At 29.7% G+C, this 25,049-nt stretch overlaps 2 protein-coding genes across 2 annotated transcripts; both read left to right on the top strand.

Annotated features, from left to right (window-relative positions):
* The first annotated feature begins 33 nt into the window (after positions 1 to 33).
* Polr2E (DNA-directed RNA polymerases I, II, and III subunit Rpb5) lies at positions 34 to 24,713 on the top strand. Its single transcript, XM_087164540.1, has 9 exons — positions 34 to 111; positions 3,606 to 3,669; positions 6,380 to 6,468; positions 18,733 to 18,794; positions 20,105 to 20,244; positions 20,332 to 20,412; positions 21,683 to 21,741; positions 23,126 to 23,204; positions 24,553 to 24,713. The coding sequence occupies exons 2-9, from the start codon at positions 3,613 to 3,615 to the stop codon at positions 24,616 to 24,618; spliced, it is 633 nt and encodes a 210-aa protein (XP_087020666.1). The 5' UTR covers positions 34 to 111; positions 3,606 to 3,612; the 3' UTR covers positions 24,619 to 24,713.
* enc (R3H domain containing protein encore) lies at positions 3,617 to 13,632 on the top strand. Its single transcript, XM_043042248.3, has 3 exons — positions 3,617 to 3,669; positions 6,380 to 6,468; positions 10,031 to 13,632. The coding sequence occupies exon 3, from the start codon at positions 10,093 to 10,095 to the stop codon at positions 13,363 to 13,365; it is 3,273 nt and encodes a 1,090-aa protein (XP_042898182.2). The 5' UTR covers positions 3,617 to 3,669; positions 6,380 to 6,468; positions 10,031 to 10,092; the 3' UTR covers positions 13,366 to 13,632.
* Positions 24,714 to 25,049: the final 336 nt, after the last annotated feature.

The following is a 25,049-nucleotide window of genomic DNA, read 5'->3' as shown; positions in this document are numbered from 1 at the left end:
ATTTTTTAGTTAACTGTAGTTGTAACTCTGCAAATATTTAACTATCGAGCTGTTGTTCTACAGTGAATTAAAATAAAATTTTATTACTAATTCTTTTCACACTTTCATAAAGTATGTACTTTTTTTTACATTTGCAATGCTACTTTAAGATTTTGTATTGTTAGTTAGAAGCATCTTGCAAGTTTCAAAAACTCTTCTGCATGTTTCATTAAAACCTGATAAAATATTTTTACGTCCCTAATTTATTTTATTATTATTTGTCTAAAATCACACTATTAAAAACTTAAATGCATTGCTTTATTTGTTAACTATAATTTGTGTTTGCATTTGATTCATCCAAAAAAGTTCGATTTCACATATTATCCAATTACCTTACTTTATATTATACTATCGATAAATTATTATTATTAGAAGAAAAGAAGCTTATTATTAAGTAATATGATTAGTTTAATGACCACAAAAAATTTTGTTCTGAAAACTAGTAATGAGTCAAAGTTTCGGACATTCAATGTAAATGCTAAATGTCAACATTGGGGGCGGGGGTCAACCACAACTGTTTAATGACATTACATCTGCTATGTAATGCTGCTTATAGATAGTGATAAATTTATCACAAATTTAAAAAAAGAAAAAAAAATGTAAATAAAATACCGTAAATTGTAATGCACATTTTTTATTTAAGCTATTATAATATTTAAATGAATTAGGTGCAATTGTATTAGCACTTAATTCTAAGTCAGCATAACAGCACTTAATTTTTAATATCTGTTAGCTTATTTCACAAAATAAACTTCATATTGATTTAAATAATAATTCCATGACTAAAACTTTATTATGCATTATGTACTAGCTGTTTATTTTTAAAATTATTATAGCAATTGAATGCATCCAGTTTCACAAATATATTATATTTGTTTGAAAGATTCACAAATTAAACGATTTGTTGGTGAAACTTCATTATTTTTTTATAAATTATATATTTGCTATGTATACATGACTTAAAATTGTGATAAATTTATTATAAAATAGAGAAGATTATTTTACTTACCAAAGAACTAGAATCTTTTTTATTTCGATTTTAATGTCATTGAAATGAATGTGCTTAAATTATATAGAGCATCTAATTCTAGCTATTATAATACTTAATTCAGTATAGTGTTTTTGTATTGTGATCTGCATCTGAATCGTCAGGTTCGGACAACTTACAGCAAAGGCTGACGAGAAACTTAAAAAAATTCACAGATCAACTGTAAGGGTAGAACTCTTAGTCACCCTTCAGAAAACCTTTAAATTGTTCTTTAAAAAAATTGCAAGTTTAAAATTTAGTTGGCCCTACAGATCACAATATGAAACTACCCCTTTTATTTTTTTAAATATAAACTCTGTATTGAACAAAAATCGTACGTACTCAATGAACAAAAATCTTGATTATGCACTGGCTATTCATTTTTAATGCATCTAGTACTAAAATAATTATTTTTTTTAAATGATAGATTAACCAGCTAAATTATAGTTTGAAAAATGTCAATTTAAATTATGCTTCTGAGATATGTACATGACTGAAATATTGGGATAAATTTATTATAAATTTTATAAAGTTATTTTTCCAATTAAATTGGTAGTATCTTTTCTTACTAGTTTAGGTATTATGGTAAGAAAATTATGATTATATAAGCAAATAATTTCTTGGTCTATCTGTTTACATACATTATATTGAAATGATTAATTTCCCATTGAATTTATTAATCTCATTAAATATAATTTGTAACTAATGCATTAACTGCATATTATTTGTTATAAATTATTATTTAATAATAACTTGAGGTATCTAGTTTTATAAAATATTATTATTTTTGTTTAAAAAATTCATCAGTAAGAAATGAGTTCAGAAATTTTAATTGTTTTTTTTAATGAAATTTAATTGCTGCTGCAGTTTAAATAAAAGAAAATTCTTACCTTCACACAGTGGTCCCCACCCCCCCAAGCTCTTGGGTGCATTCATCCCCCCCCCCAAAAAAAAAAATTTGCTAACTTCCCCCTTCCATGTTAGCTTGTTCGAAAAAGTGCTTCTTTGCTTGCATTCTACTCATAATATGACAATGCTTCTTTTATTTATGTACTTAAAAAAAATTATCTCGTCTAAATCCCCCCCCCCCAAACTATTCGTATTATCTGGTGTAAAAATCCCTCCCAAGCTTTAAGTGGGCGCATCCCCCTGCCTTCACAGATTAATTGGAAATGTATAACAGACAAACTCTGAACAATTTGAGCGAATTGTATTAAAATTTAGGTTATAATTGAATTATTGACATTAAATTAGACTTAGCAATGATTTTAGACAACTAAATCAGACCGAGACCATCATGATGAAATTATGTGATCTCCAGAACTAACAATAAATTGTTATCAATCAAATATAAAGAGATGGTAAACTGTGTTACTGTCACTTGTCTTAAACTAGCCTATTTCGTCGTAATTGTGAATCTTACTTATTCATTGTAATTTTTCCTCATATTTTATTTTAATGACTTTGTTTTAATTTTAATAATATGTAATGATAACATTTTAATTCATTAATAATTTTTGTATTTTTTAAAATCTAATTGAGGCTTGTGAATGAATAAGTAAAAATTTGTACAGACTAGTGAAATCTTCAGGGATGAAAGAAAAAAGCGGAAATCTGCTTTTTTCCTCCCAATTTTTTAAATTTTCGACCATGCTCCAAAAACTTAAATTTTTGTGGAGTCCAATAAGAGAAATCCAAGCAGCCCGAACGATAGTCAGACTCGAGACAAACTCCCCCCCCCCCCTGCAGTAACCTCCTGTGAAAATGATCTTCAGAAGAAAAGGGTGGAATTTCGGCAGGTATGCCGTTTCCTGGACAACCGCGACTTCTGCTATAGATTGGGGAAAAAAAGAGTTCTAAGCAGTTTCGTTTCGGCCGCTGATATTTGATTTCTTTTGTTTGGCTGATTTTCAGAATTTTAAATATAAGGAACTGCCAGAATCTGCTAAAATTGCGATTCTTATTCAGACGATTTTTATGTAAATCATCGAATTTCGTAATTAACTTATTTAAAAGTTACTTGTTGCGATTCGTTTTTATGCAATTTAAAATTGATACTTGCAATTCCCATTCACGCAATTTAAAAATTCAATATCGCGATTTTTATTAAAGCATTTTTTAAAACCCAATAAAGTGATTCATATTTCTGCGAGTTTCAAATCCAATATTGTGATTCGTATTCACATATTTTTAAAATTCAATATTGAAATTGAGGCTTGTGGATGAATAAGTAAAAAATTTGTCCCAGTTAAAATCTTTTCCCTTAAACCTGTGACAAAATATAGGGTTCATAAAAATAAGTGTGTATTTAACTTCGTATTCGAAATATTAATAAATCTGGGCTGTTGAAGCTTTTGTTCAAAGAATATATTTTAATGTAGAACAAATGAGTCACGATGTTTATTCTCTTACTTGTTACAGTGTTTTTACAATTCAAATACTGGCAAGAGAAGACAATAATTATTTTTAAGATTTCTAATGTTTTATTATAAAAAAATTTAATAAAATATTTTGTTCCAATTTTTTCTACCTTTTTTAGTTTTAACATGGATGATGAAGCAGAATGCTATAAATTATGGAGAATTAGAAGAACTATCATGCAGGTATACATTCTATGATTTTCAAACCTTTCAAAAGCATAAACTAGCAAGGGTGTTAATTGTTAATCTCTTCTTGAGATTGGCTGGTTTTTGGCATGTGATAAAATATAACAGTTTTAACCACAATTCAAACTGTTATTTCAACTATGTATGGCGAAACTGTCCTATCTCGAATTTCACATTTTTGTGACTTATTACAAACCATCAGACCTGACATGAATGGTGCTGACCTGGGTCCCGAATGGTAAGAGGAACAGAGGGTGCCAAAAAATCCTTAAAGAAAGAAATACTTTCAGGTGGCTGAGGTTGAAGTGTGCCTAAAAAGCAGCACTTGACCAGAAAAGGTGCCGAAAGTGATGTCTTGTTCTACCTTAGCGTAAGACTGGTAAGAGAAATTAAATTGGTCAACGTTACATTTTCTAATGCAGTCGTTATTCTCTCTAAATTTTATTAGCTTAATTTCATCAATTGAAAATTGCATTATCAGTGTTTTCATTACAGAAAAAAAATGAGTGAGAATTTCTCACCCTTTCTCAAAAACAGGGTGAGATCTCAAAAAGTTAAGTGAGATTTCTAAAAATTAAAATAACGCGAATAGACTTGGAAAAAAATATTTCTTTAATTATAATACATTTTTAACATCTAATTTTTAAAGCATTGAATATTTTTGCTGCATCATCATATGGAAAACGTTCTATATCTACTTTTTCATCAGCTATTCTCATTAGGTTGCTCAAATGTTTATCAGTCATTTGTATAAGATATTTTGTCCTAATTCGGTTTTGAGTGCTAAATGACATTGCAACAGATGCTGAACAATTCGGAATCTCTAAGTAAATTTGTAGCATTGAAAAAAATTTAAACGTCTTACATGAAGAAATCTTACCTTCCGTGAACACGTGGTTGCAGAAAAATGTGTTCTGAAAGGTGTTCTGTCATTCGGGGGGGGGGCATTGTGTTCTGCTGTTGGCACCGGTTCTGAACAATACTGGTAAATAGGGAAGCTATGTAACAGGGATCCATGTTGAAAATAATGAAAGATCAAGGAAGAAAAGTTAAACGAATTTTATTCAAAATGGCAGAAGACGAATTTTTTTCCAAAATTCGAGCATTTTGAAATTGATTAATAGAGTGCGCGATCTTCTCGCGTTGATAATTTTTTAATGCGAGAAAAGAAAAAAATAAGCGAGATTCTCGCGTTCTCGCGCTGTAGTGAAAACACTGATTATAGTCTTATTACTATAATATAGCCTGGTGCATTGCATTTTTAAAAAGTGCTTATTTTTGCTTTTCATTTTTTAAAAGGTGCTTTTTTTATTGGATGTTTTTAAAAAGTACTTCATTTTCCCTTTTCAAAAATGAGATTTTCACCGCGTATAATGCAAAAGCATGGTTTTTACATTGTTTTATTCAAAGTTTTGCAATTCATTCAAGCACACTGCATTTCGGCGTACTATCGGTCCATGGCGCATGAAAGCACCTATCATTTTACATGAAATTTTTTTTTTTTTAAATAGTTGTTTGAGGAAATACTTGGGGGTCCGCATGTGCGTATACTGAGCTGGGTTCGGTGAGATTTTTATTCTCTCATGTGCAACTCTGCTTCATTTTGCAAGATATTCTCAATTTCAGGCTTCACTTTCCACCCTTTGAAATCGAACCAAAAAATCTCTCGTTCTTTTTATGGTGGCTAATATAATTTTTTTTAAAAAAGAGTTCGTTGTCAGAAACTAGTTATTTGATCATGATCGTGTAAAGTCTTAGAAAATTATTTTGTATTTTGTTAATGTAGGTATATAGTGCTTAAAAAGAACTCAAAAGATGCTTATTTTTTGTTGAAAGATTTGGCTATGCACCTTGCATAGTTTAGAATTTTATATGACGGTTATCTTTTTAGCAATGAAAAGTATAATGTTTTAATTTTCTTCTTGTACTCTATCTAATAAAACAACTTCTCTTCCCATATGCCTGGAGCACTTGTTAGCTATTATAAATAAAATGGTGTGGGTTAATAGCAGGGTTCATTCTAAACCTTAAGAGTGTGGTTAAAAAAAGAGAAAAAAATCTATACCTTTTATTTCACAAAGAATTCTGTGACTTTAGAGTGTATAATATTTCTATCTAATAAAACAACTTCTCTTCCCATATGCCTAGAGCAATGGTTAACTCTTATAAATAAAGTGGTGTGGGTTAATAGCAGGGTTCATTCTGAAACTTAAGAGTGTGGTTAAGAAAAGGAAAAAAAAACTATACATTTTATTTCACAAAGAATTCTGTGGCTTTAGTGTGCATAATATTTAAATTTCACAATTTTTTCATTTAAAAAAAAATTAATTTTCAAAGGAAAGTGATTGAACTTAAAAAAAATTATTTATTAGATAAGAACTATCCCTAAACCAAGGTTGAACCCACATGAAAAAGCTCTGAGGGTGTTTTTTTTCCAGGCCGATCCACTTTTGCAAACCTTGCTTTTCTGGCATCTAATGAAGATGGATTTATTTTATTAAATGATCATTGACATTCAATAAAATATCATTGACATTTAATAATTACTATTCTATAACTTTTTGCAATTAAAGGATTGGTTTTAGTGTGTTTTGATATCGTAATGATTCCATTCTTGCAGATTTGTTTTAAAAGCAGCTGTTTATTCTAGTGATTTTATTAGTGGCATCACTGTACTGATGTTTCTTTTATTTCTCTTTCCTTCTAGTTGTGTCATGATAGAGGCTATTTAGTTACACAAGAGGAGTTGGATCAAACTTTGGAGGAGTTCAAAGCTCAATATGGAGATAAACCAAGGTAGATAAGTCAATTTTTTGTTAAATGTTTGATTTATTGCTATGTTAATTTAATTAGTGTTTTTTGTTAGTAACTTAACATGCGATATTCAGAGAACATTATGAATGAGTGAGCTAAATAAAAGGTTTTTTATTTTGAAAAATTTTAATTGTTATTCTTAGGTGTTTGTACGTGTTATTCAAACACAATTTTTTGTGAAAAACTGTATTTTTGTTCTTTTAAACTGATGATTTTTTTTTTTTTTTTGGTGGAAAGCATTTATTTGTAACGACCCTGACTGTAGATTAACTAAGTCAGATTTAAAATTTTTTTGTTACATGTCAAAATTTCATAAGTGAGTAAAAAACAGGATTTTTTTCAACTATAAGCTGTAAATCCATGTAAATAATAAAAGTTGATTAATCATATTTCTGCAAATACAATCTGCAATACTCTAAATTTTCATTGATAACTGTCAAAAAGCCAGCTACTGAAAAATAGCATGTAGTTGCTTAGTATCACATTATTAGTTTTGTTGTGGCTTATCTTCCAAGTGTCTGACGAAGTCACACAAGATCCATCAGACCGTTGATCCTAAGGAAATCTAGTACCTGAAGGGGGGGGATGAATATATGTTTTCTCTGGGAAATCCCAAACAGTCCAGGACATTTGAAGCAGACTTTGAAGATTCTCCTGCCTTCGAAAAATGAGACTTTTTGTGTGACTGCTTGTTAATCTGGAAATCACAGTTTTAGAAACTCTGTCACATTTGAGGGTGAATGAAGAACCTGGCTCTTTGCCCGCATACCAGTGATGTCAGAAAGGAATCTTCCTCCCCTTCGAAATAATATTAGTTTTAAACGCTCTTAATTGTTCTCAGAAATATGTTAAATTAGGTATCCCGGAAAGAACTAATTTACATAGCATTTGGTGAGTAGTAGTAGTATTTTATTTATGTCATAGTAGAGCTGCTCCATGGGTGACAGTCTGTAAAATGTCCCTAAGGAAGATCCAAATTGATCCTCTACAGAGACATGGTGCGTAGCGTTTTTAAAAAGTGCTTAAAGGTGCTTATTTTCGTATTTTAAAATCCCTTGAAAGTGCTTTTTTCATTGGTTGTTTTTAAAAAGTGCTTAATTTTCCTTTTTCGAAAATGAGATTTTTTTTTCTATACCATGTTGATTTTCGTCACGTATTATGAGCTGGGTTCGGTGAGATTATTGCACTCCCATGTGCATCTCTGTTGCATTTTGCAAGATATTCTCAATTTCAGGCTTCATTTTCCACCCTCTGATATTGAACTGAAAAATCTCTTGATCATTTTATAATGGCTAATATAATCAAGAAAAGAGTTTTTTGTCAGAAACTAGTTATTCTATCATGATCATGTAAAGTCTTTGAAAATTATTTTGCATTTTGTAAATGTATATAGTGCTTAAAAAGTACTTGAAGGGTGCTTATTTTTTGTTGAGAAATTAGGCTACATACCCTGAGAGAACAAAATTGTGAGGACGACCTGCCCTCAAAGTAGAGCACTTTACTGTAAAAGAATTTATCAAGGACTCAATTTTGATGAAGGAAAAAATGTAAAAGTTTTCATCTAACCTCTATTGATAGGAATATAAAAAATTAGTTTCCTAGCATTCTTAAAAAAACGTAGTAGTTGTACTTTTAAAATTCTGGAAAATTTTTGATAAGTTTTTCTCTTAGAGAAAAAATCATTTAAGGGATTTGCATAGATAGTTGCTCATTTATTTGTTCATCCCTGAAATAAATGGAAAAAAAAAGCTGAAGTGTATAATGCAATAAGTTTGTAGCTCTACTGCTTCGACTAATACAGGTGTATTACTGTATTTTAGTGCAGTTTATTGGTACTTATGCAAAAAAAGGCCAGACAAAAACGGTAACCTTCACAAAAAATTCTGCTGTAAAATCGGTACTTTAAAACAATTGCAATCATCCTTATAAAATCGACACCTGCCTAAAAAAGAATATGTAAAAAAACAACACAATCTGTAAATTTTTAATAAAGGTATGTGCCTTTTGGAGAAAAATAATTCATTACAGGTACATATTTCTTAAGTCCTATAAACATATGTAAATTTAGTGACCACAGACCCTAACCTATTCTTATTCGTATTTATACGTTTAAAAATTAGGCACTTTGATTTGTAATTTTTTAATTGTAAAAAAGTGTGGTCAAGATAAATATAATATTAATTTGATAGAATATATATGTGTATATATATTAAATTTTAATAGTACATATCATGTTAAACAATTGTCATAAAGAGTTGTAAACAAGTACAATCTTAATAGTTTTTTATAATAAAGGAAAATAATTTCATGAAAATTTTGTAATCTTTTTTATCTTTACTTTTGAAGATATTTCTAACAGAATCTTGATACGCTAAAATTTTTCTTAAAAATTGGTATTAACTTAAATCTATTAGCCATTATACTATTAGTTTCTTAGCATTTAAAGGTAACAGTGATGTGATATTTTCTGCAAAAAGATATTTTTGTACAAGTTTTTTTTACCTGTTACAATTCATCGTAGCTGTCTTGTAAACTGTTTAAAATTGTAGGGGAAAAAATTAGAAATTAATAAATTTTGTGAAGTTTAACCCACTGGCGGTTAAGGAAATGGGCAAAATTAGGAGAATGTTTCTCTTCTATACACTATTCCCAAATCCATTAGCATGGATAAACCGGCTTTGCTATGCAGAGAAGACTGCAGGTTAAAATGCGACTTTTTACGTGCAGAACCGTCAGTGGGTTAAGGCATATATAATTTTATACAATATTGAACAAAACTTTTGGATCCCTAATTTATCACTGAAACAAAAACAGGAATACTAAAATTTTTGTGACAAACTTTTTAATGATTTTTTTTCCAATTACTTACTTTTTGTACTATATAGATATTTTGTTAAAAAATGGAGAAATTTTTGACCTATGTATAACTATTCAACTATATTAATATTATCTATTTATTTATTTTTGAAAAAGTATTGTATTTTAGTATTACAATTTGCTGAGTTTTAATTTGTTCACTTATGTTAAAAAAATGTTGTTAAGTTTATTTTTTCTTCAGTAATTTTTTGAAAATTTTGATAATTTTTTGAAAGTAAAGCATTAATATATGATGTAATTAGCCTAGGTGCATAATTCCAGGAACTGATTAGAAGTTTTATCAATAAAACTTTTGTATGAAGAATTTTGAAATATTTTTGCTTTTTTTTCCCCATGGAACTAGTTCCAAGTTAAAAATTTTTGTAAATGGGTGTTCTCTCCAGATCGTTTTGCCGGGTGCTCTCCTGGCCACGTTGAAAAGTGTAGATTCTACTTTTGCTCTTTTTTGACCTGCAATTTCTAATTTTTGATTAATAATTATTTCTTGCTTTCTAGTCAACACGTTCTTTCATTATTATTTTTCACTTGCTTTATCAGATACTGATCTATACTTTTGCATGAATGGAACCATACAGCTTTATGGTTTAATATCCTTTCTTCTCTTTAAATTCCTTGTAAAATCTTTGTCTCTTTTAAATACATAATTTCGGCAATTTTTTTGTTTCAGCCATTGCACCCGGCTAATATATTTCTCCACTCTGCGTCAATAAATCTGGGGAGAACACTAAAATGGAAGGCCGTCGTGGCAGTAGACCCTCTCGCTTGGAGAAACAAGAGGAGTTTGAAGTGGAGGATGAAGGAGGCTCGTTTCTGTCACCCGTTACGATTCAAATCGAGGACAGAGGAGAAGACTTTATTTGTGAGTTTCAGCATGCGGATAGTGAAGAAAGTTCGACTTACGAAGTGTGTGAAGAAGATCTACCTGATGTAAGTGATGTAGCATCTGAGAAAGGACCTGATGGAAAACTAGAAAGAAAGAAAGCCGCTTGCCGCATGAAAGTTTTAGTTAGAAGTCATGCTGTTCATGAAGATGCGTCTCCTCCTCCTGATTTGGAGTCTGTTATTGCGAACACGAACATGCTTAGTGTTACTAATGCTCCCTCATTTGTGACTCAGTCTAAAGGTACTTTATCTAAGAGTAGATTAGGAAATCAGAGCAGCTCCCAAGGAAGTACAGAAAGTTCATCCACTTCCGGTATATCAAGAGACTCTAGTACTGAGAACTACACAGATAGTTCTGGTATCGATTTACAGCAATTTATAATTGACACTCTCCATAAAAATCAGAAAGATCGTTTGATGGTTTTAAAAATCGAGCAGGAACTGATAAATTTGATAAAGGATAACAAGAAACATTCAATTAAGTTTCCACAAATGAGTTCTTACAACAGAATGCTTGTACATAGAGTTGCTGCTTTTTTTGGATTAGATCATTATGTAGACGGAAATGGGACTTCTGTCATTGTAAATAAAACGAAAACCTCTAGAATTCCTGACACTCGCTTCCAGGATTTTATTAAAGATGAACTCTTGCCCGAAGAACCAAAGAAGTCTATTCTGAAGCGTGATAGCATATCATTTGAAGAAGAAAAGGAACGAAGCCCAGAACGACAGTCATCTACTGATAGCAGGCGTAGCAAGTCATTTGAAGAGAGAGAAGAAGAGTATGAAAAAGCTAGAGCTAGAATTTTTAATCAAGATGAAGGTATAGGAGGATCACCTCTCAATCGTAGTCAAGAAGGGGCATATCCCGAAGATGTGAGATGGCCTAGTGAGTTAAGGCCATGGAGTAGTACAGATTCTGAAAGTTCAGGACGCCCGTTAGGGTCTAGAATAAGCAGCAGTTTTGAAAGTGATGTTCCAACTCAAGGCAAGGTGTCTAGATCATTTACGTCTACCACTAAAGTAGAACCTGAGAAGCCCTTAACTGCTCGTTCAACTCGTCCTGTGATGAAGAAGGCTAGTAGTTTTGGGGGTATTTCAGTGCTCTCGAGGGATGGCTCTTGTGGTAGAACCTTCACTCCGAAAATAACAAAAGCCGAATCTTTCAACGTAACCAGTATCTCAGACTGTCCGGTTATAACTTGCGAAGTATCTGTGTATTCACAAGAGAGTCATATTTATGCTATTTCTTCATTTGTTACGGCTGACAATGCTGCATCTGTAAGTGCTCAAGATACTTGCCCTTTGATATCAATTCAACCCATAGAAGTAGAAGTTCCTTTGATTAAAGATCCTGAGCAAGCAACTGCTGAATCGGGCAATAAAGAATTGTCAAAAGATATTATATCGACTTCGAGTGTTTCACTTCCTTTAATGTGGCCCTATTCCAGTGGAACAGACATGCTTTATACAGATGCATGCAAACATTTTCAATCCGCACATCAAAAAGCTACTCCATCATCTCAAAATGTATCTGGCTCTGTTACAGATCAAGTGCCAACATCTATAGGTTCAATACCTTCAAGAACTGCACCTTCATCCCCCACCCATTTATGTCATCCCCAATCTTCTCAGTTGTTACCCCAAATACAATCCCAATCAGGTGTAAATACTTCATCACAAACTGCTTTTTATGTACCTTATGGTGCTCCATCTAAACCAGTTGGCTCACATCTTTCCCCCCATCCACCCAGGCCTTTCATTTTATTTCCTGTGTGTTATTTGCAGCATACATCAAACGTTCATGCTCTACATCAAGTAGTATGTCCCACCACACAACAGTCTGCTCAGAGCTCATCTCAAACAACTTTAACCAGTGCTGGAGGAAAGGGTCATACAACCGTAGTTACCACTCATATATTGAACTCACAATGTATGTCTTGTTATTCCACTTTAGCGCATTCTGCTAATACGGAGAGTACATTTAATAAACCTGGTGCATCAACTAGCATTTATCCTCATGGTAAATCTGGAACTGCCGTTTCTTTAAAACCATCTTCATCTTTTCCTAGTCAACTTTCACAACCTCCTGTTTGTATGCAGTTTCATATTCCTTCTAATTTACCCCCCGTTTATGTGTCTGTAACTAGTAGTACACAATCGCCAGCCACTCGAACTCACGCCGGCGGGCACGCTGCTGTGCAGTTCTCTTCATTACGCTCACAATCTCTTCCAGTCCAATCTAATTCTGGTGTTGGTGTATTGCATCCTGCATTTAATTCTGGTACTGGACAGTTCTTGGGATATACTGTATATACTCCAGCGTCTGAGTGTCTACCTGCTCAGTCTCCGTTGACAATAGTAACCATTGGTCCAAACACTAGTATCTCTGCTCAAGCTCCTCAATTTGTTCCGGCCTATATGTCAGCTTATCAAATTTTACAAACAAACGTCCCTCCATTAGCTGCTACAATAGGTAATACTTCGACTCCTTTACCTCATATGCTGCATTCTGATTATCCTGCATCCATTTGCACAATGAGCAAAATGCCTGTAAGTTTTCCTTTGGTCAAGCAGGCGAGTGATCCCGGTATTGCAGAGCATGCTGCTCTTGCAAATAATTTTTATTTCGTTGGTCCTCCAGTGCAGCAACACATGAGCTCAGTGTTGTTGCCACAACCACCTGCAATAGCTAGGTTCCCTGGTGCTCCTATTTCCCACCGTGCTCCTACCAGTCGTCCTATAAAGCCTCGGAAGCAACGATCCAAAGGCAGCAATCCCATTTCAGCTAGTCAAGTATCACAGACTATATTAGAAGGAGATGGTAATCATATATTGGAAGTTATCGCTTTACCGGAAAATATAAAACAAAATGACTTAGGGAAATATCTTGAACCTTTATGCGAACTCGGAGCACAAATTCATTTAATGAGTGTTGAAAATCTCAAAAGTATAGAAGTGAGTGACGAGTTAGTTTCAAAAACCAAACATGTTGTTCTCGCTGTGTTTGGAAGTGATAAAGCAGCACAAGATGCTCTTCTTAGAATAAAGACTCCTAAATTTCAACTTCGACCTTGGCATTCTTCCCAAGACTGTAGTAGAAATATAAAAAAAGTTTAAATTCTAAAGGATCTTGTATGTTATGGGACACTATTTTTATAAAGATGCTAAAAAAAAATAATTTAAAAAAATAACTACAACAAAACATTGTATGTTATGCAGTTGTAAGAGAGAATATTTATGTTTTTGAATGTATTAATTTTAAAAAAAAGATTGATATTGTTCTTTTAGCTTATTGTACAGTTGTTCATGGTTTAACCAAAGACTTCTGCAATTCTTGTTCATGTACAGAAGATAAAAATTATATTAAAATTTCTTGCACATCCATTCTCATAGTTATTTCATTCACATCTCTAAGACACGCTGGACCTCCTGTTTCGATCTTGAAATATATATATTACCTTAAATCTGGAGTATAAGTAGATTCCCTATTTTCAATTACAAGTTAGCGAGAAAAAAAAAATTTTCAACTGTGTAAGTCTACCTCTAGAACAAACCAAATATAAAAAAATTTAAAATCAATAAACATAAATATCGAATTTACAAAATTGTTTCAAATAAAAAATATTTCAAATCAAAATCTTACAAAAACAGGAAGTTTCCGCACTGCTCTTATAGAAGTCATGGGTTAAATAATACTAAGACACATAGCAAAGTGTGAATTCAAACATTTTGAGATATATTAAAAAGTGTGGAATTTCGAATTCTTTGAATGGGGATAATGGTTTATTTTTTTGTGCGACGGCAGATGAAGCTGGTGTAAAATCTATTGCAAAATAGGTTCTGTATAACGACATTGCTAACGTTATTGTATCCAACATAAATGATGTTCCCGAATATTAAAATTTTTAACTTAATGGTATTTTTTAAAAGTCATCATTCTGTTATATTTTTTGAAATACTCTTGAAATTACAGGGTTGCCTCTCCACAGGGAAAACCTGGATAATACAGGGAATTTTAAAATCGCCAGAAAATACAGGGACAGGGAATTTTGATTTTTTCTTTACAAACTGGGAAAATATGGGGAATTTAGTTTCTGTTTTTAGTCTTTTAAAAAATGGTGACCATTCACCAAATGGTTCCTTTTTTTCTCTCTAAGTTTTTCCAGCAATTAAAACTAGTATAGTTAGCCCAATATAGCTTACACAAGAGCACAGTAATTGTGTTTCCTCTTGTGTATAATACATATATCTATTGTGTATAATATGTACAGGGAAAATGGGGGAATTTTTTTCTTCTCCAGATTTGAGTGGCAACCCTGAATTATCTTTTCTTCTTATTTTTTTCTGAATGTAATTTAAAGTATTTTTTTAAAAAATTAATATAAAGAAAATTTGATGAGTGAGAATCCAAAAATAATTGTATATAACACATTAAAAAATAGTTTTTGAAAGAGATAAATTGATATAGAGTTGTTCATATCTATCTCATTCTTTATAATGCATCAATATTTTACGATCAACAAATGCCCGACTTTATTACTGGTGCGGAAGTTAACCTCCTGATTTTCGTAAAATTTTTTGGTTTTGAAAAGTAGACTTGTAAACCTATATATATAGTATATATATAATATTAAAAATGCAAAGATCTATGTTTCAAAAAGTCAATGATCTTATATTGAAAGTGTGTTCAAAAAGTTTTTAATTAGATTTTCAAAAGTTCAAAAGTAAACCAGGATGCCTTACTTTTCTCAAGTCAATTAAAAAACCATATGGAAACTATTTTCTACGTAAGTTTTATTGAAGTGGGTACAATTGTCTTAAGATATTGCAAGTTAAAAGGAAGAAACTTTAAATAATTTTTTTTTTTTAAGTGAGGCAACGTAAAGTAATTTTGTGGGGAAAGTCGTTGGAAGGTGAACGCTCTATCCCCTGAGCCATCATGTCTACTTCAAACATATCGGGAAAACCTTTACTTTTTGTGTATGTAATAGATTTCAGATGACTATTCCAAAAACTAGAAATGACCATCTACTGCACTGGAGGTACAGGGAACCACCAGAGCAGGTATTCACTTCTGAAAAAGGTCAGGGATGCCGGAGAAAGCAAGGTCAGAGTTGCACCACTTTTAGCAAGGCAGTTTGCTGACTCATTACCAGCAATGTCGACATGGGAAGGGATCCACTCAAAAGTTGAAATTTTTTTTGGCAGTCACTGAAACAAACATTTTGTGCTATCATACTTTTATGATCGTTTTATTTTTAAGTTTAAAATATCATTATCTTAATTTGATTTTATAAAATTTAAATTCAGTTGTGCTACTTCCATCACATAATATGGTGGCTTCTGAAAAAGAGTTCTCCCAAAAATTTTGAAATAATATAGATTCGTACGAGTATAATAAATTGTTCAATTTGATTAAAACTTTATCCTATTTATAAAAGTGCACTAAATTTTATTGTTACTCTTTTTTCCAAATTTGAATTTGTAAAAGTTTTCACGCTTGTCTCTACACGCTTACTTATTTTTCAGGAACGAAAGTAGCTAAGAAATTAATAGAATAAAAGAAATATCTCATGTTTTTACAGTATTAAATTGCTTATTGCCACTTAAACTAATTATATATATATATATACAATATCCATGATAAATTATTTTTATATTTGTTTATCACAGAAAAGGTTTTTTTTTCTTCAATGTGAAATGTCAGATATATTAATTTTAAAACACAAGTTCAGTTGCTGTTATTCAAAAACTAATTACTTATTAATCAAATTTAATTTACACTCTGTTTTGCTTGACTAGGTTCAAGGTTGCTTTTTAAATATTTGACTGCCTCGCCATACTCAAAGTCAAACTGTAAATTCATGTAACTGTAATTAATATAACTGTAAATTAATATATTTTCACTAGAAAAGAAAACATCAAATCTTACTGGATGGAATTAATCTCTCCTGTATTGATTTCAAAGGAAGGTTTTGAAGGTTCTTTTTCGCTTATGGTGTGGTGAATTTTTAATTATAGTTGACGCACAAAATAAGAGTATTTATTGATGCGACAAGATGGTGCAATATAGAACAAAAAATGTAAGCAAAATAGTATTACGTAGTACAATTGTTCTCATTCATATCATCTGACTTATATAAAATGAAAAACTTTCTGCCAACATAAAATTTCAATTTAGACTTTCTGCAAGCAGTTTATTTTCTCTTATAACTAGCTTTAACCCCTTTGCCGCCACCTAATTTAGACCAACTTTGCTTGAAAATCACAGATTTTTTTCTTAATTTTATGAAACCCAACACTGATTATTTACATCCCAGCATGCCTTTCCTTAAATTTGGCAGTTTTTTTATCAATAAAACTAGTTATTGTCTTACTAAATTTTTTGTTGTTTCCAATTTCCAAAAATTGAGGGCAGGGCTGAATAAAGGAATTCTGACCATTTTTTAAAAAAAAAATAATTAAATTAATGATATTAAAAAAAAAATCCGCAAACTGTAATATTATATAATGCATACTGGCATATCATCACATCTCTTCTAATCATCTCTCATCATATAAAGTTAGCATTGTTGAAAAAGCTCATTCTAGTTAGGGATAGAGAATCGCTATGGAGACTTGACTGTTTTCACATTTTATAATTAATATTTACTTTACAAATTATAAATGTTTCATGCGCCACACTCGCAACTGATGGATGGCTCATTGCTCAATGGCATTAAGAGGGCATTAATAACCCCACAGCTCATCAAGAGGAAATGTTGGAACTTTTCTTTCTACTTTAAGCTGATGGTCGTGATTAAAACAACAACAAAAAAGTCTCTAGTATTATTTAAAGGAAAATTTATTTCTTCAACTTTTTATTTAATTATTATGTAACATAGTAGATATTTATCCTGGGATGCGTAAAATTTGGCTTGGAGGATCAAATGCAATATAATGAAGATTCTGTTCAATCTCCCACAAAATTAAATGTATATTTATATAATACACAAGGTAAGTCAAGATGAATACCTCTAATTTCATAGTTGTACTATACAACATACATTAAAAATGTACATACATGCAGTTGTAATGTGAGCGAGTATTGAATAATCCTCAATGTATGTCACTGAAAAACCTTTCCCCTTGCTTAACGCTTTTTTTTTATGGGTAGATAATGCACTTTTGTCTTGGCCACCAGGATCCATAGATCTGCTCACTCCAGGCATTGAGCAGGTTCGTAAAAGATCGGGGAAGATTTCCGTATCCTGATCTGTGGCAGAATAATTGTCGAGTCTTGCCAACTTCCGGGCAGTGGCCCGAAAGAAACTTTAAAAAAAACATCACAGAAAGGTACAAACTTGAAAGGTATAACTCATAGCCACCCCCAGGCAAATATCTACGTATTTTTTTAAAAAAAATTTGCAAGTTTAAAATCTATTTGTTACTTCGCGGATGTAGTTGGGGCGACAGATCACGATACGGAAATATCCCCAAAGATCGTTTGTATGTGCCTCTAAGTCCAACCACCATGGCCGATTTGAAAGCCTGTATCACAGCTGCTATCGTCAGCATTGATACAGATGTACTGCACTAAGTTCGGCAAGAATTACATTTCAGATTTAAGAAAGTATCACAAAACGAGTATATGCATATAGAACTGTAATGAATCAAGCTACATTAAAGAAACAGTTCTTTTTTCATAAAACACATTTATTTAACCACACATAAACTAAACAAAATTGCATTAAAATACCCGTAACGGGGTAGTAATAACCTTGGAAAATGAATGAAAAAACCTGTAACAGGTTAGTATAAACCTTCAATTCAAAACAAAAACTATTCTCATCAAAAATCAACAACTCTCTGTTGCTCCATAAATTGTCTCCTGCTTTATTTTTTATTTATCTCGTTATATGTTTTATTTTTATTCATGATTTTTTTTTAGCCAGATATTTTTAGACTTTATAGTACAATCAAACCTTTCTTTTAGTATTTTTGCGAGCATATATATTTTCAATGAATTCTTTTAGCACATTTTGGGTAGTGCACCTATGAAATTTGGAAACCCTGTTTAGGACAATATATCATCTTTAATCAAAATATCTTCAAATCTCCTACCTTATTCCAGTTTGAAACCCTCATTTTAATGCCATTAAAACTGAACTCGATCTTTTTTTTTTTTTTTTTTTTGCGTTGTTTAATATAGCTTATGAAGCAATGAATTATTTCATTTCAAATGTAACAATCCGATTCTCCATACATTAACACGGGGAAGCAAAATCAATTAAAGACTATCTTTAACATGGCAGAAAAAAAAATGGTTAAGTTTGTTTTCTAAATGACTTTTTTGCTTAATTATATTCTTCAACTTGTAGTGGTTGCATTGCTCTAAGCTGAGAGTAAGTTAGATATTTCTTAATTACCACATATTGATTCCAATACAACTCCGTTAACTCTGAGATTTTGTTTTCTTTTTCTAAAGTCTCATTGTTTTTCCAGTGAAAGAAGACCAGCCAGAAGTGATCTAATTGTTCTGGTTGCCCACAACGATGATCCCACTGGTATATATACTTTAAATTATACTATACAGAATTAATTTATGATGCCCATAAAGATGTATAGCTAATTATGTAACCTTTTTCTCTTACTAACATTTTAATTTAAAAAAGTTACTTAAATTAAAACTAAATCATTATAGATGTGTTGTAACATTCCTTAACATGGTCATGGTAATTTTTTTTTAAATTAAACTAATATATTCTTGCCAACTGAGCTTTTTTTTCTTCCCCTGACTACTAAAATTTTTTTTAAAAGTAATTTCAGTGTATATGTTTGAAAATTTTACTCTTTTTTTTTTATATATAATATTTATTTTTCTTATAATAGTTTAATAATTCTATGCTTACAATACTTACATCATATTGAAAAAAAATTTGTATGTTTCGTTTAAAAAGACATTAGTCTCTTCACGTTAATTGAATCCATAATGTGTCCCTGAAGATTTTCAATTATGTTGAAAAATCAATGCACCACATTTAAGACCTATCAAATAAAATCTGTGTTATCTAAGATTCCAAATAAAAATTGTATTAGCAATTTTATGCTTAATTCTGGGACAAAATCAATATTTGTCACAAACTTATGCCAGACAGAAGATAAGCTCAATTATTATATATATATCTATACAGTGTACTCTCGATATCTCAAAGTTGAAGGGAAGCTAAAAGAAGATTGAGTTAATGAGTTTTCGCGATAAGAAGTTCAGAGCTAAATATGTTCTAAAAAGTAGAAAAAGATATTCTAAAATAGTACTCTAAAAAGGCACGAAACATAAGAACAGCTACTAATAATTCTGTATTTAATGGTAGTTGACAATAAGTTTAAATACAGCAATGATAATTTTTAAAAGTAAGACAAAAATAATTATGCATTAAATAGAAAAGAAAAAATTTATTTTCTGTAACGAAAAATTTTAGACATAACAAACTTTTCAAGATATAGAGATTCAAGATATCAAGAGTATATATATATATATATATATATATATATATATATATATATATATATATATATATATATTGCTGTAATGCTATTCTGTGACAATTACCTTTTCACTTCAGTTTTTATTTTCAAAATTTGATAATTTTCTTATATTTTTAAAAAAAAGCAATATAATAATTAATGTATGTATGAAAAACTCATATTAATTTATTAACAAATAAAATAAAAGTTAATTTCTCTCTGTTTGAAACTTAAAAATTATGTATCTTTGTTTGAATATTGCTTTTCCCAAATTATTTGTTTTACTAATTTTAAACCCTAATTTATTGCTTACTATTATACAATATATGAATTATTCGTAAACTTGCAGATCAAATGTTTGTGTTTTTCCCTGATGACACAAAAATCGGTATTAAAGTCATTAAGACTTACTGCCAAAGAATGCAGGAGGAAAATATCTCCAGAGCAATCATCGTTGTACAGCATGGAATGACACCATCTGCTAAACAAGTAATGTTCCATGGATTTTGTAATAAAATATTTTATTTTGATCTATTAAATAACTATTTTTTTTACATCATATTCTGTTTATTTCAGGCTTTGGTAGACATGGCTCCTAAATACATTTTAGAATATTTCCTGGAATCAGAACTCCTAATTAACATTACTGAACATGAGGTAATTTCTTATAATTTTATTTAAATAGGAAGAAAATTAACTTTTATTTATGTATTCACATGAAAATGAGATTCGTGTCAAAATTGCTTACTAAATCAGAGATTACTATTTTGAGAATCAAAATTATTGCAAAATAGCATTATCAAACATATTAACAGACCTTCAAGCATTGTTTTATTATTTAGGCTGTCCGTATTGGTAATAGGATTGGCAAAAGTCAAGATTTTTTTTAAAGAAAAAAATCATATTTTATATATTTAAATCGAATTTTTTTACATTGATAAATCAAAGCTGATAAAATGTAATGATAAATGTTAATAATGCTTAATATTATCTGCAAATAATATTATGACTAAAATACTTTACTTTATAATTCAAACAAAAATTTTTAAAATTAATAACAATAATTTTAAATTAATATATAATTATTAGAATTAATCGCTTAATTAAAAGAAATCACATTTATTTTTATTCAGGCTCAGCACCCTCATGAATTTGTAAAGACAAAGTTCCAATTAGTCAATTAAAGTTCAAGGAAAGAATTAATTAATTTAGATCAGAAAAAAAAATCAATTGTTCTAAATTATTCGGACTAATGAAATGTTTTTCTTCATTATTAATATGTATGTTTACAAGCTACATATTTAATTAGTTTAAAAAGTGCTGTTGAACAAAAAAAAATGGATATAATTATAACATTGACATTAAACAACAAATTATTTTATATACAACTGATGGAAAAATTTAATTTGGAAGTTTCAGTTACTTTTTTCCTCATTATTCTCTTTTTTATTTTAAACATCAAATAATATTTTAGGTATTGCTTCAATATTAATTAAGTATTTTCAATTTAAATCAAATTATAAAAAATATTTTCTTCATTAAAAAAAATCAATTGATTTAAATCAGATGATTTAAAAAAATATAGGAAGATACAAAATTGATATCAAAATCGCTAATGTAGAAGATAAGACTAAAAATATATCATTTGGAGATGATTTTAATAATTGTCTATCATCTCGCTTCTGGTTCCTCCAGTAATCAAACTGGTTTGGATGTTTTCAGTTTCACCTGCCTCACTTGCGATTTTTTTTAAATTTTAAAAGTGTTTTTCTTTCCTACCTTAAATATTAATTTTTCTTCCCTAATGCTAATACTCTTTTTTTGACAAAAAAGAATTCTAACAATATATATTAAGGGCTTCATTTATGGAACTGTTTTTATAAAACAATAAAAATTTCAAAACTCTCTTTTTTTTTTTTTTTTCCAGTTGGTTCCAGAACATGCTGTTATGACACCTGAAGAAAAAACTGAACTTCTAAACAGATAGTATGCTTTTTTTCTCTCTTTTTGTTTTTATATTAGAAATAATAAATAGACATCAATACTGATCAATAGTTTATTTATTAAATTTTGCTTTTTTTATGGCCACATTTCTTATCCCTTCGAATTTTTGTGATTAACTTGCAAATAAGTTCTTGAATAATTATTTTGGTTTTTATATATACTAATCAGAAGGAACAACATATTTCAAAGTTTTAATTATTGCATTTATCATTTTTTTAAAATTTAATGAAACTAACCTGTTAACTGGAATCATCTGGTAACCGGTTGTCATGTTTATTATTTTGATAGTTGCTCTAATTTCTTTGAAACTTAAAAGACCCTCAAATGGATTTGATTTTTATCATTAAAATTGCACAATTCTTTACACAGCAAAATTTTAATAATTCAATTTGTGAAATAGCTGATCACTGATCCTTTTCATAGTTCAATGTTTATAGAAGCATTTATTATAATTTAATGGAATATACCATGTTGCTTAAATTCCTTTTGTCCTTGAATATTAATAAATATTTTGGTTTTTTCTTTAGAAGTCAAAATAAAATGTAGAAAATATTTTTTTACTTTTAAATTTCTTTGAGCTAGCATGGTTTTTTTTATAATAAAAAAAAAACATATTTGACTGCCTATTAAAAGTTATATCAAGTCATTAACATAGTTTTAATGACTTTTATCGTGCAAGCAAGACAGTAAATAATCTTTTTTTCCCCCTTTAAATTTAGCTACAAATGAAATTAAATTATAAAGGCTCTTTGCATTGTTTCAGAAAAGTGTTTGCATTTAAATAATGTTTGTGCTTTTGTTAAACTCCTGTAAAAAATTAAGAATTCTAAGTTAAATTTTATGGTAAGTAAGTTATAGAAAGTTGAAAAAAGTTGTGCATTGATGCTTTTTCTATGACATCAAAACCATCTAGAACCCTTAAAATTAGGTGGTATGTAAACCTTAGTAAAATCTTTTCTGTGCAATGCTGACTCTGCTTTTACCTTATATTTTAAAACTTGTTGAAATAACCCACAATTTCTTTTTTCGCTTTGAAGAAGAATATAAATTTTATTGGTTTGTTATTAAAGAATAAGTGAATAAACAGTTATGAGAAATACTTTACCCAATACATTTGTATACTTAATGTAGCTATTAACAATTGTATACTAGAATTTTATTTATTGTTTTTTTTTTTAATCAAATTAATTCAAATGGTTACAAATACAATTTATAATTTATTTTGATGTTCTATCATTTTTATTTCTGAGCTTCTTTTTTTTTATAAGTGGTTTGGGCTGTACTATTTTATTTTTTATTAGCATTTGCTTTTTGATCTAGAATGTAATTATATATTTAAAAAAAATTTCTTTATTGAACTTTTTAGTAAGCTTAAAGAAAATCAACTGATGAGAATTCAAGCTGGTGATCCTGTTGCTAGATATTATGGACTTAAGAGAGGGCAGGTAATTAATTATCAAGCTTTTTTCCTTATTTTCAATTGGAGAATTCTGCGACAGAGAGCTTTTGAAGCATGCTCCAAGTTCAGCTCTTAAAATCTAACCAAACGTTTGACAACCCCCTTTTTTGTACAATAGTTCCTATTTATCATCATTATTATTCATTTTATAATTTTTTTTTTATAAATACTTTAAATAATTCTGTTGGAAAAAAACATTACAACAGAAAAAGATAAAATCTTTAAAAAAAAAAAAATTCCAATTTTTAAAATTTTAGGGAACATTCTTACTAGTTCTGGTTTACTCTTTCTCTCCAATCAGATTCTCAATTTATCAATGTATATTTAAATGAGTTTTTATTTTGATGAAAAAGTTACAATAAAAAATAGAGTTTGCTCAGTGTTAGAAAATATTTGTATTATTCTTAGTTTTTGTTTTTAACAATTTTAATTCGACACAAAACAAAAATATATATTTTGTTTTGGGTTAAATTAAAATGATTGGGTTGAATTAAAATTACTTTGGGTTTATAACAAAAAGAGAAAGATAAAATTTCTACTCTTCTATAAGATTAAAACCCATTAAACTTTTTCAGCTCTTTTCAAATGGCAACAGTGTCTGAAAATTTTAGAGCGTGCTCCACAAACTCTAAGTCTGAGATCTCTTCTAATATATATACAGTAGAGTCCCGATTATCCGAGCTATCAAATATTTCAAGGATTTTTTTTGTTCTAGTTTATTTTTAAAAAAAAACCGCTGAAAAATAAATCTGAATTTTATCTTCCAAACACTCAAAAAACAAAATCCAACAACTTGGTCTGATGAAATTATCGTTAATATTGTCAATAATGATAATGAATCTAGCGAAGATGATGAAGACAGTGATTATTAAAATCAACATATAAAAATCTCTCATACAGATGGACTAAAAGCTATCGAATGAACTATTGAATATATAGAACAACAAAAAGAGGCGACACCACCCTTCCTGTTATCCCTAAAAAAGGCGAAACATTACTACAGAAAAGCGGCAAAGTTACGTAGAACAAAAAACGATTAAGGACTTTTTTTAAGTAAAAACTTTTTAATTCTCGTAAAGTATGCTTTTTAAATGTTTTTAAGTAAGCTTTTCAATTATAATATTAATTGTATGTGGTATACTCGTATACATTTTGTATTTCTTAAATATATTACATTTATACCTTCTCTTTTTCTTTCCGTTTTTATACTCTTCGCTTTAACCGAGTTTTTCAGTTATCCGAGTTTGTTGCGGTCCCCATTAACTCGGATAATCGGAACTCTACTGTATATAAATACATTTTTGTTTGGTGTTAATTAATATTTTTTTCATCAGGTGGTGAAAATTATACGAAACAGTGAAACTGCAGGACGTTATATATCTTACCGTCTTGTTGTTTAGTTCAAGCATTTGTTTTTAATTTTCATTTAAATATGTATATACGTCACTCTATTATGTTTTCTATTGACAATAAAAATGTGTATGAATTGCTGGAAGTCTTAAGAAGCATCTGTAATTTCATGAGTTACCTTTTTTTTTATTACATTGATATTTTCTGCATTTTAAAAACACAATTTTGCCACAAGTATTAATTATTATTTATAAAAAGTGCTTTTGAGACAGAAAGTAAAATATTCTAAGGAATTAAAAAAAAAAGAAGAAAAAGGTTTGACTAGATAAGATATAATGGCAAGTCGTTATATAATAGAATTTAAAATTATCTTAAATTATAAAAATCTGATTTAAAAATCATACCACATCCAAGTGTAGTAGACTCCAAAAACCTAATTTTACATTAAAGTAAAAATAAATTTCACCTTGCATTGCAACAT

This window comes from Parasteatoda tepidariorum, chromosome 5 (genome assembly GCF_982258835.1).
Source record: "Parasteatoda tepidariorum strain Cologne lab strain chromosome 5, Ptep-v5.0, whole genome shotgun sequence".
In the NCBI taxonomy this organism is placed as follows: domain Eukaryota; kingdom Metazoa; phylum Arthropoda; class Arachnida; order Araneae; family Theridiidae; genus Parasteatoda; species Parasteatoda tepidariorum.
Note: the sequence above shows the minus strand (reverse complement) of the source record. Positions and strands in the feature narration are given on the sequence as shown.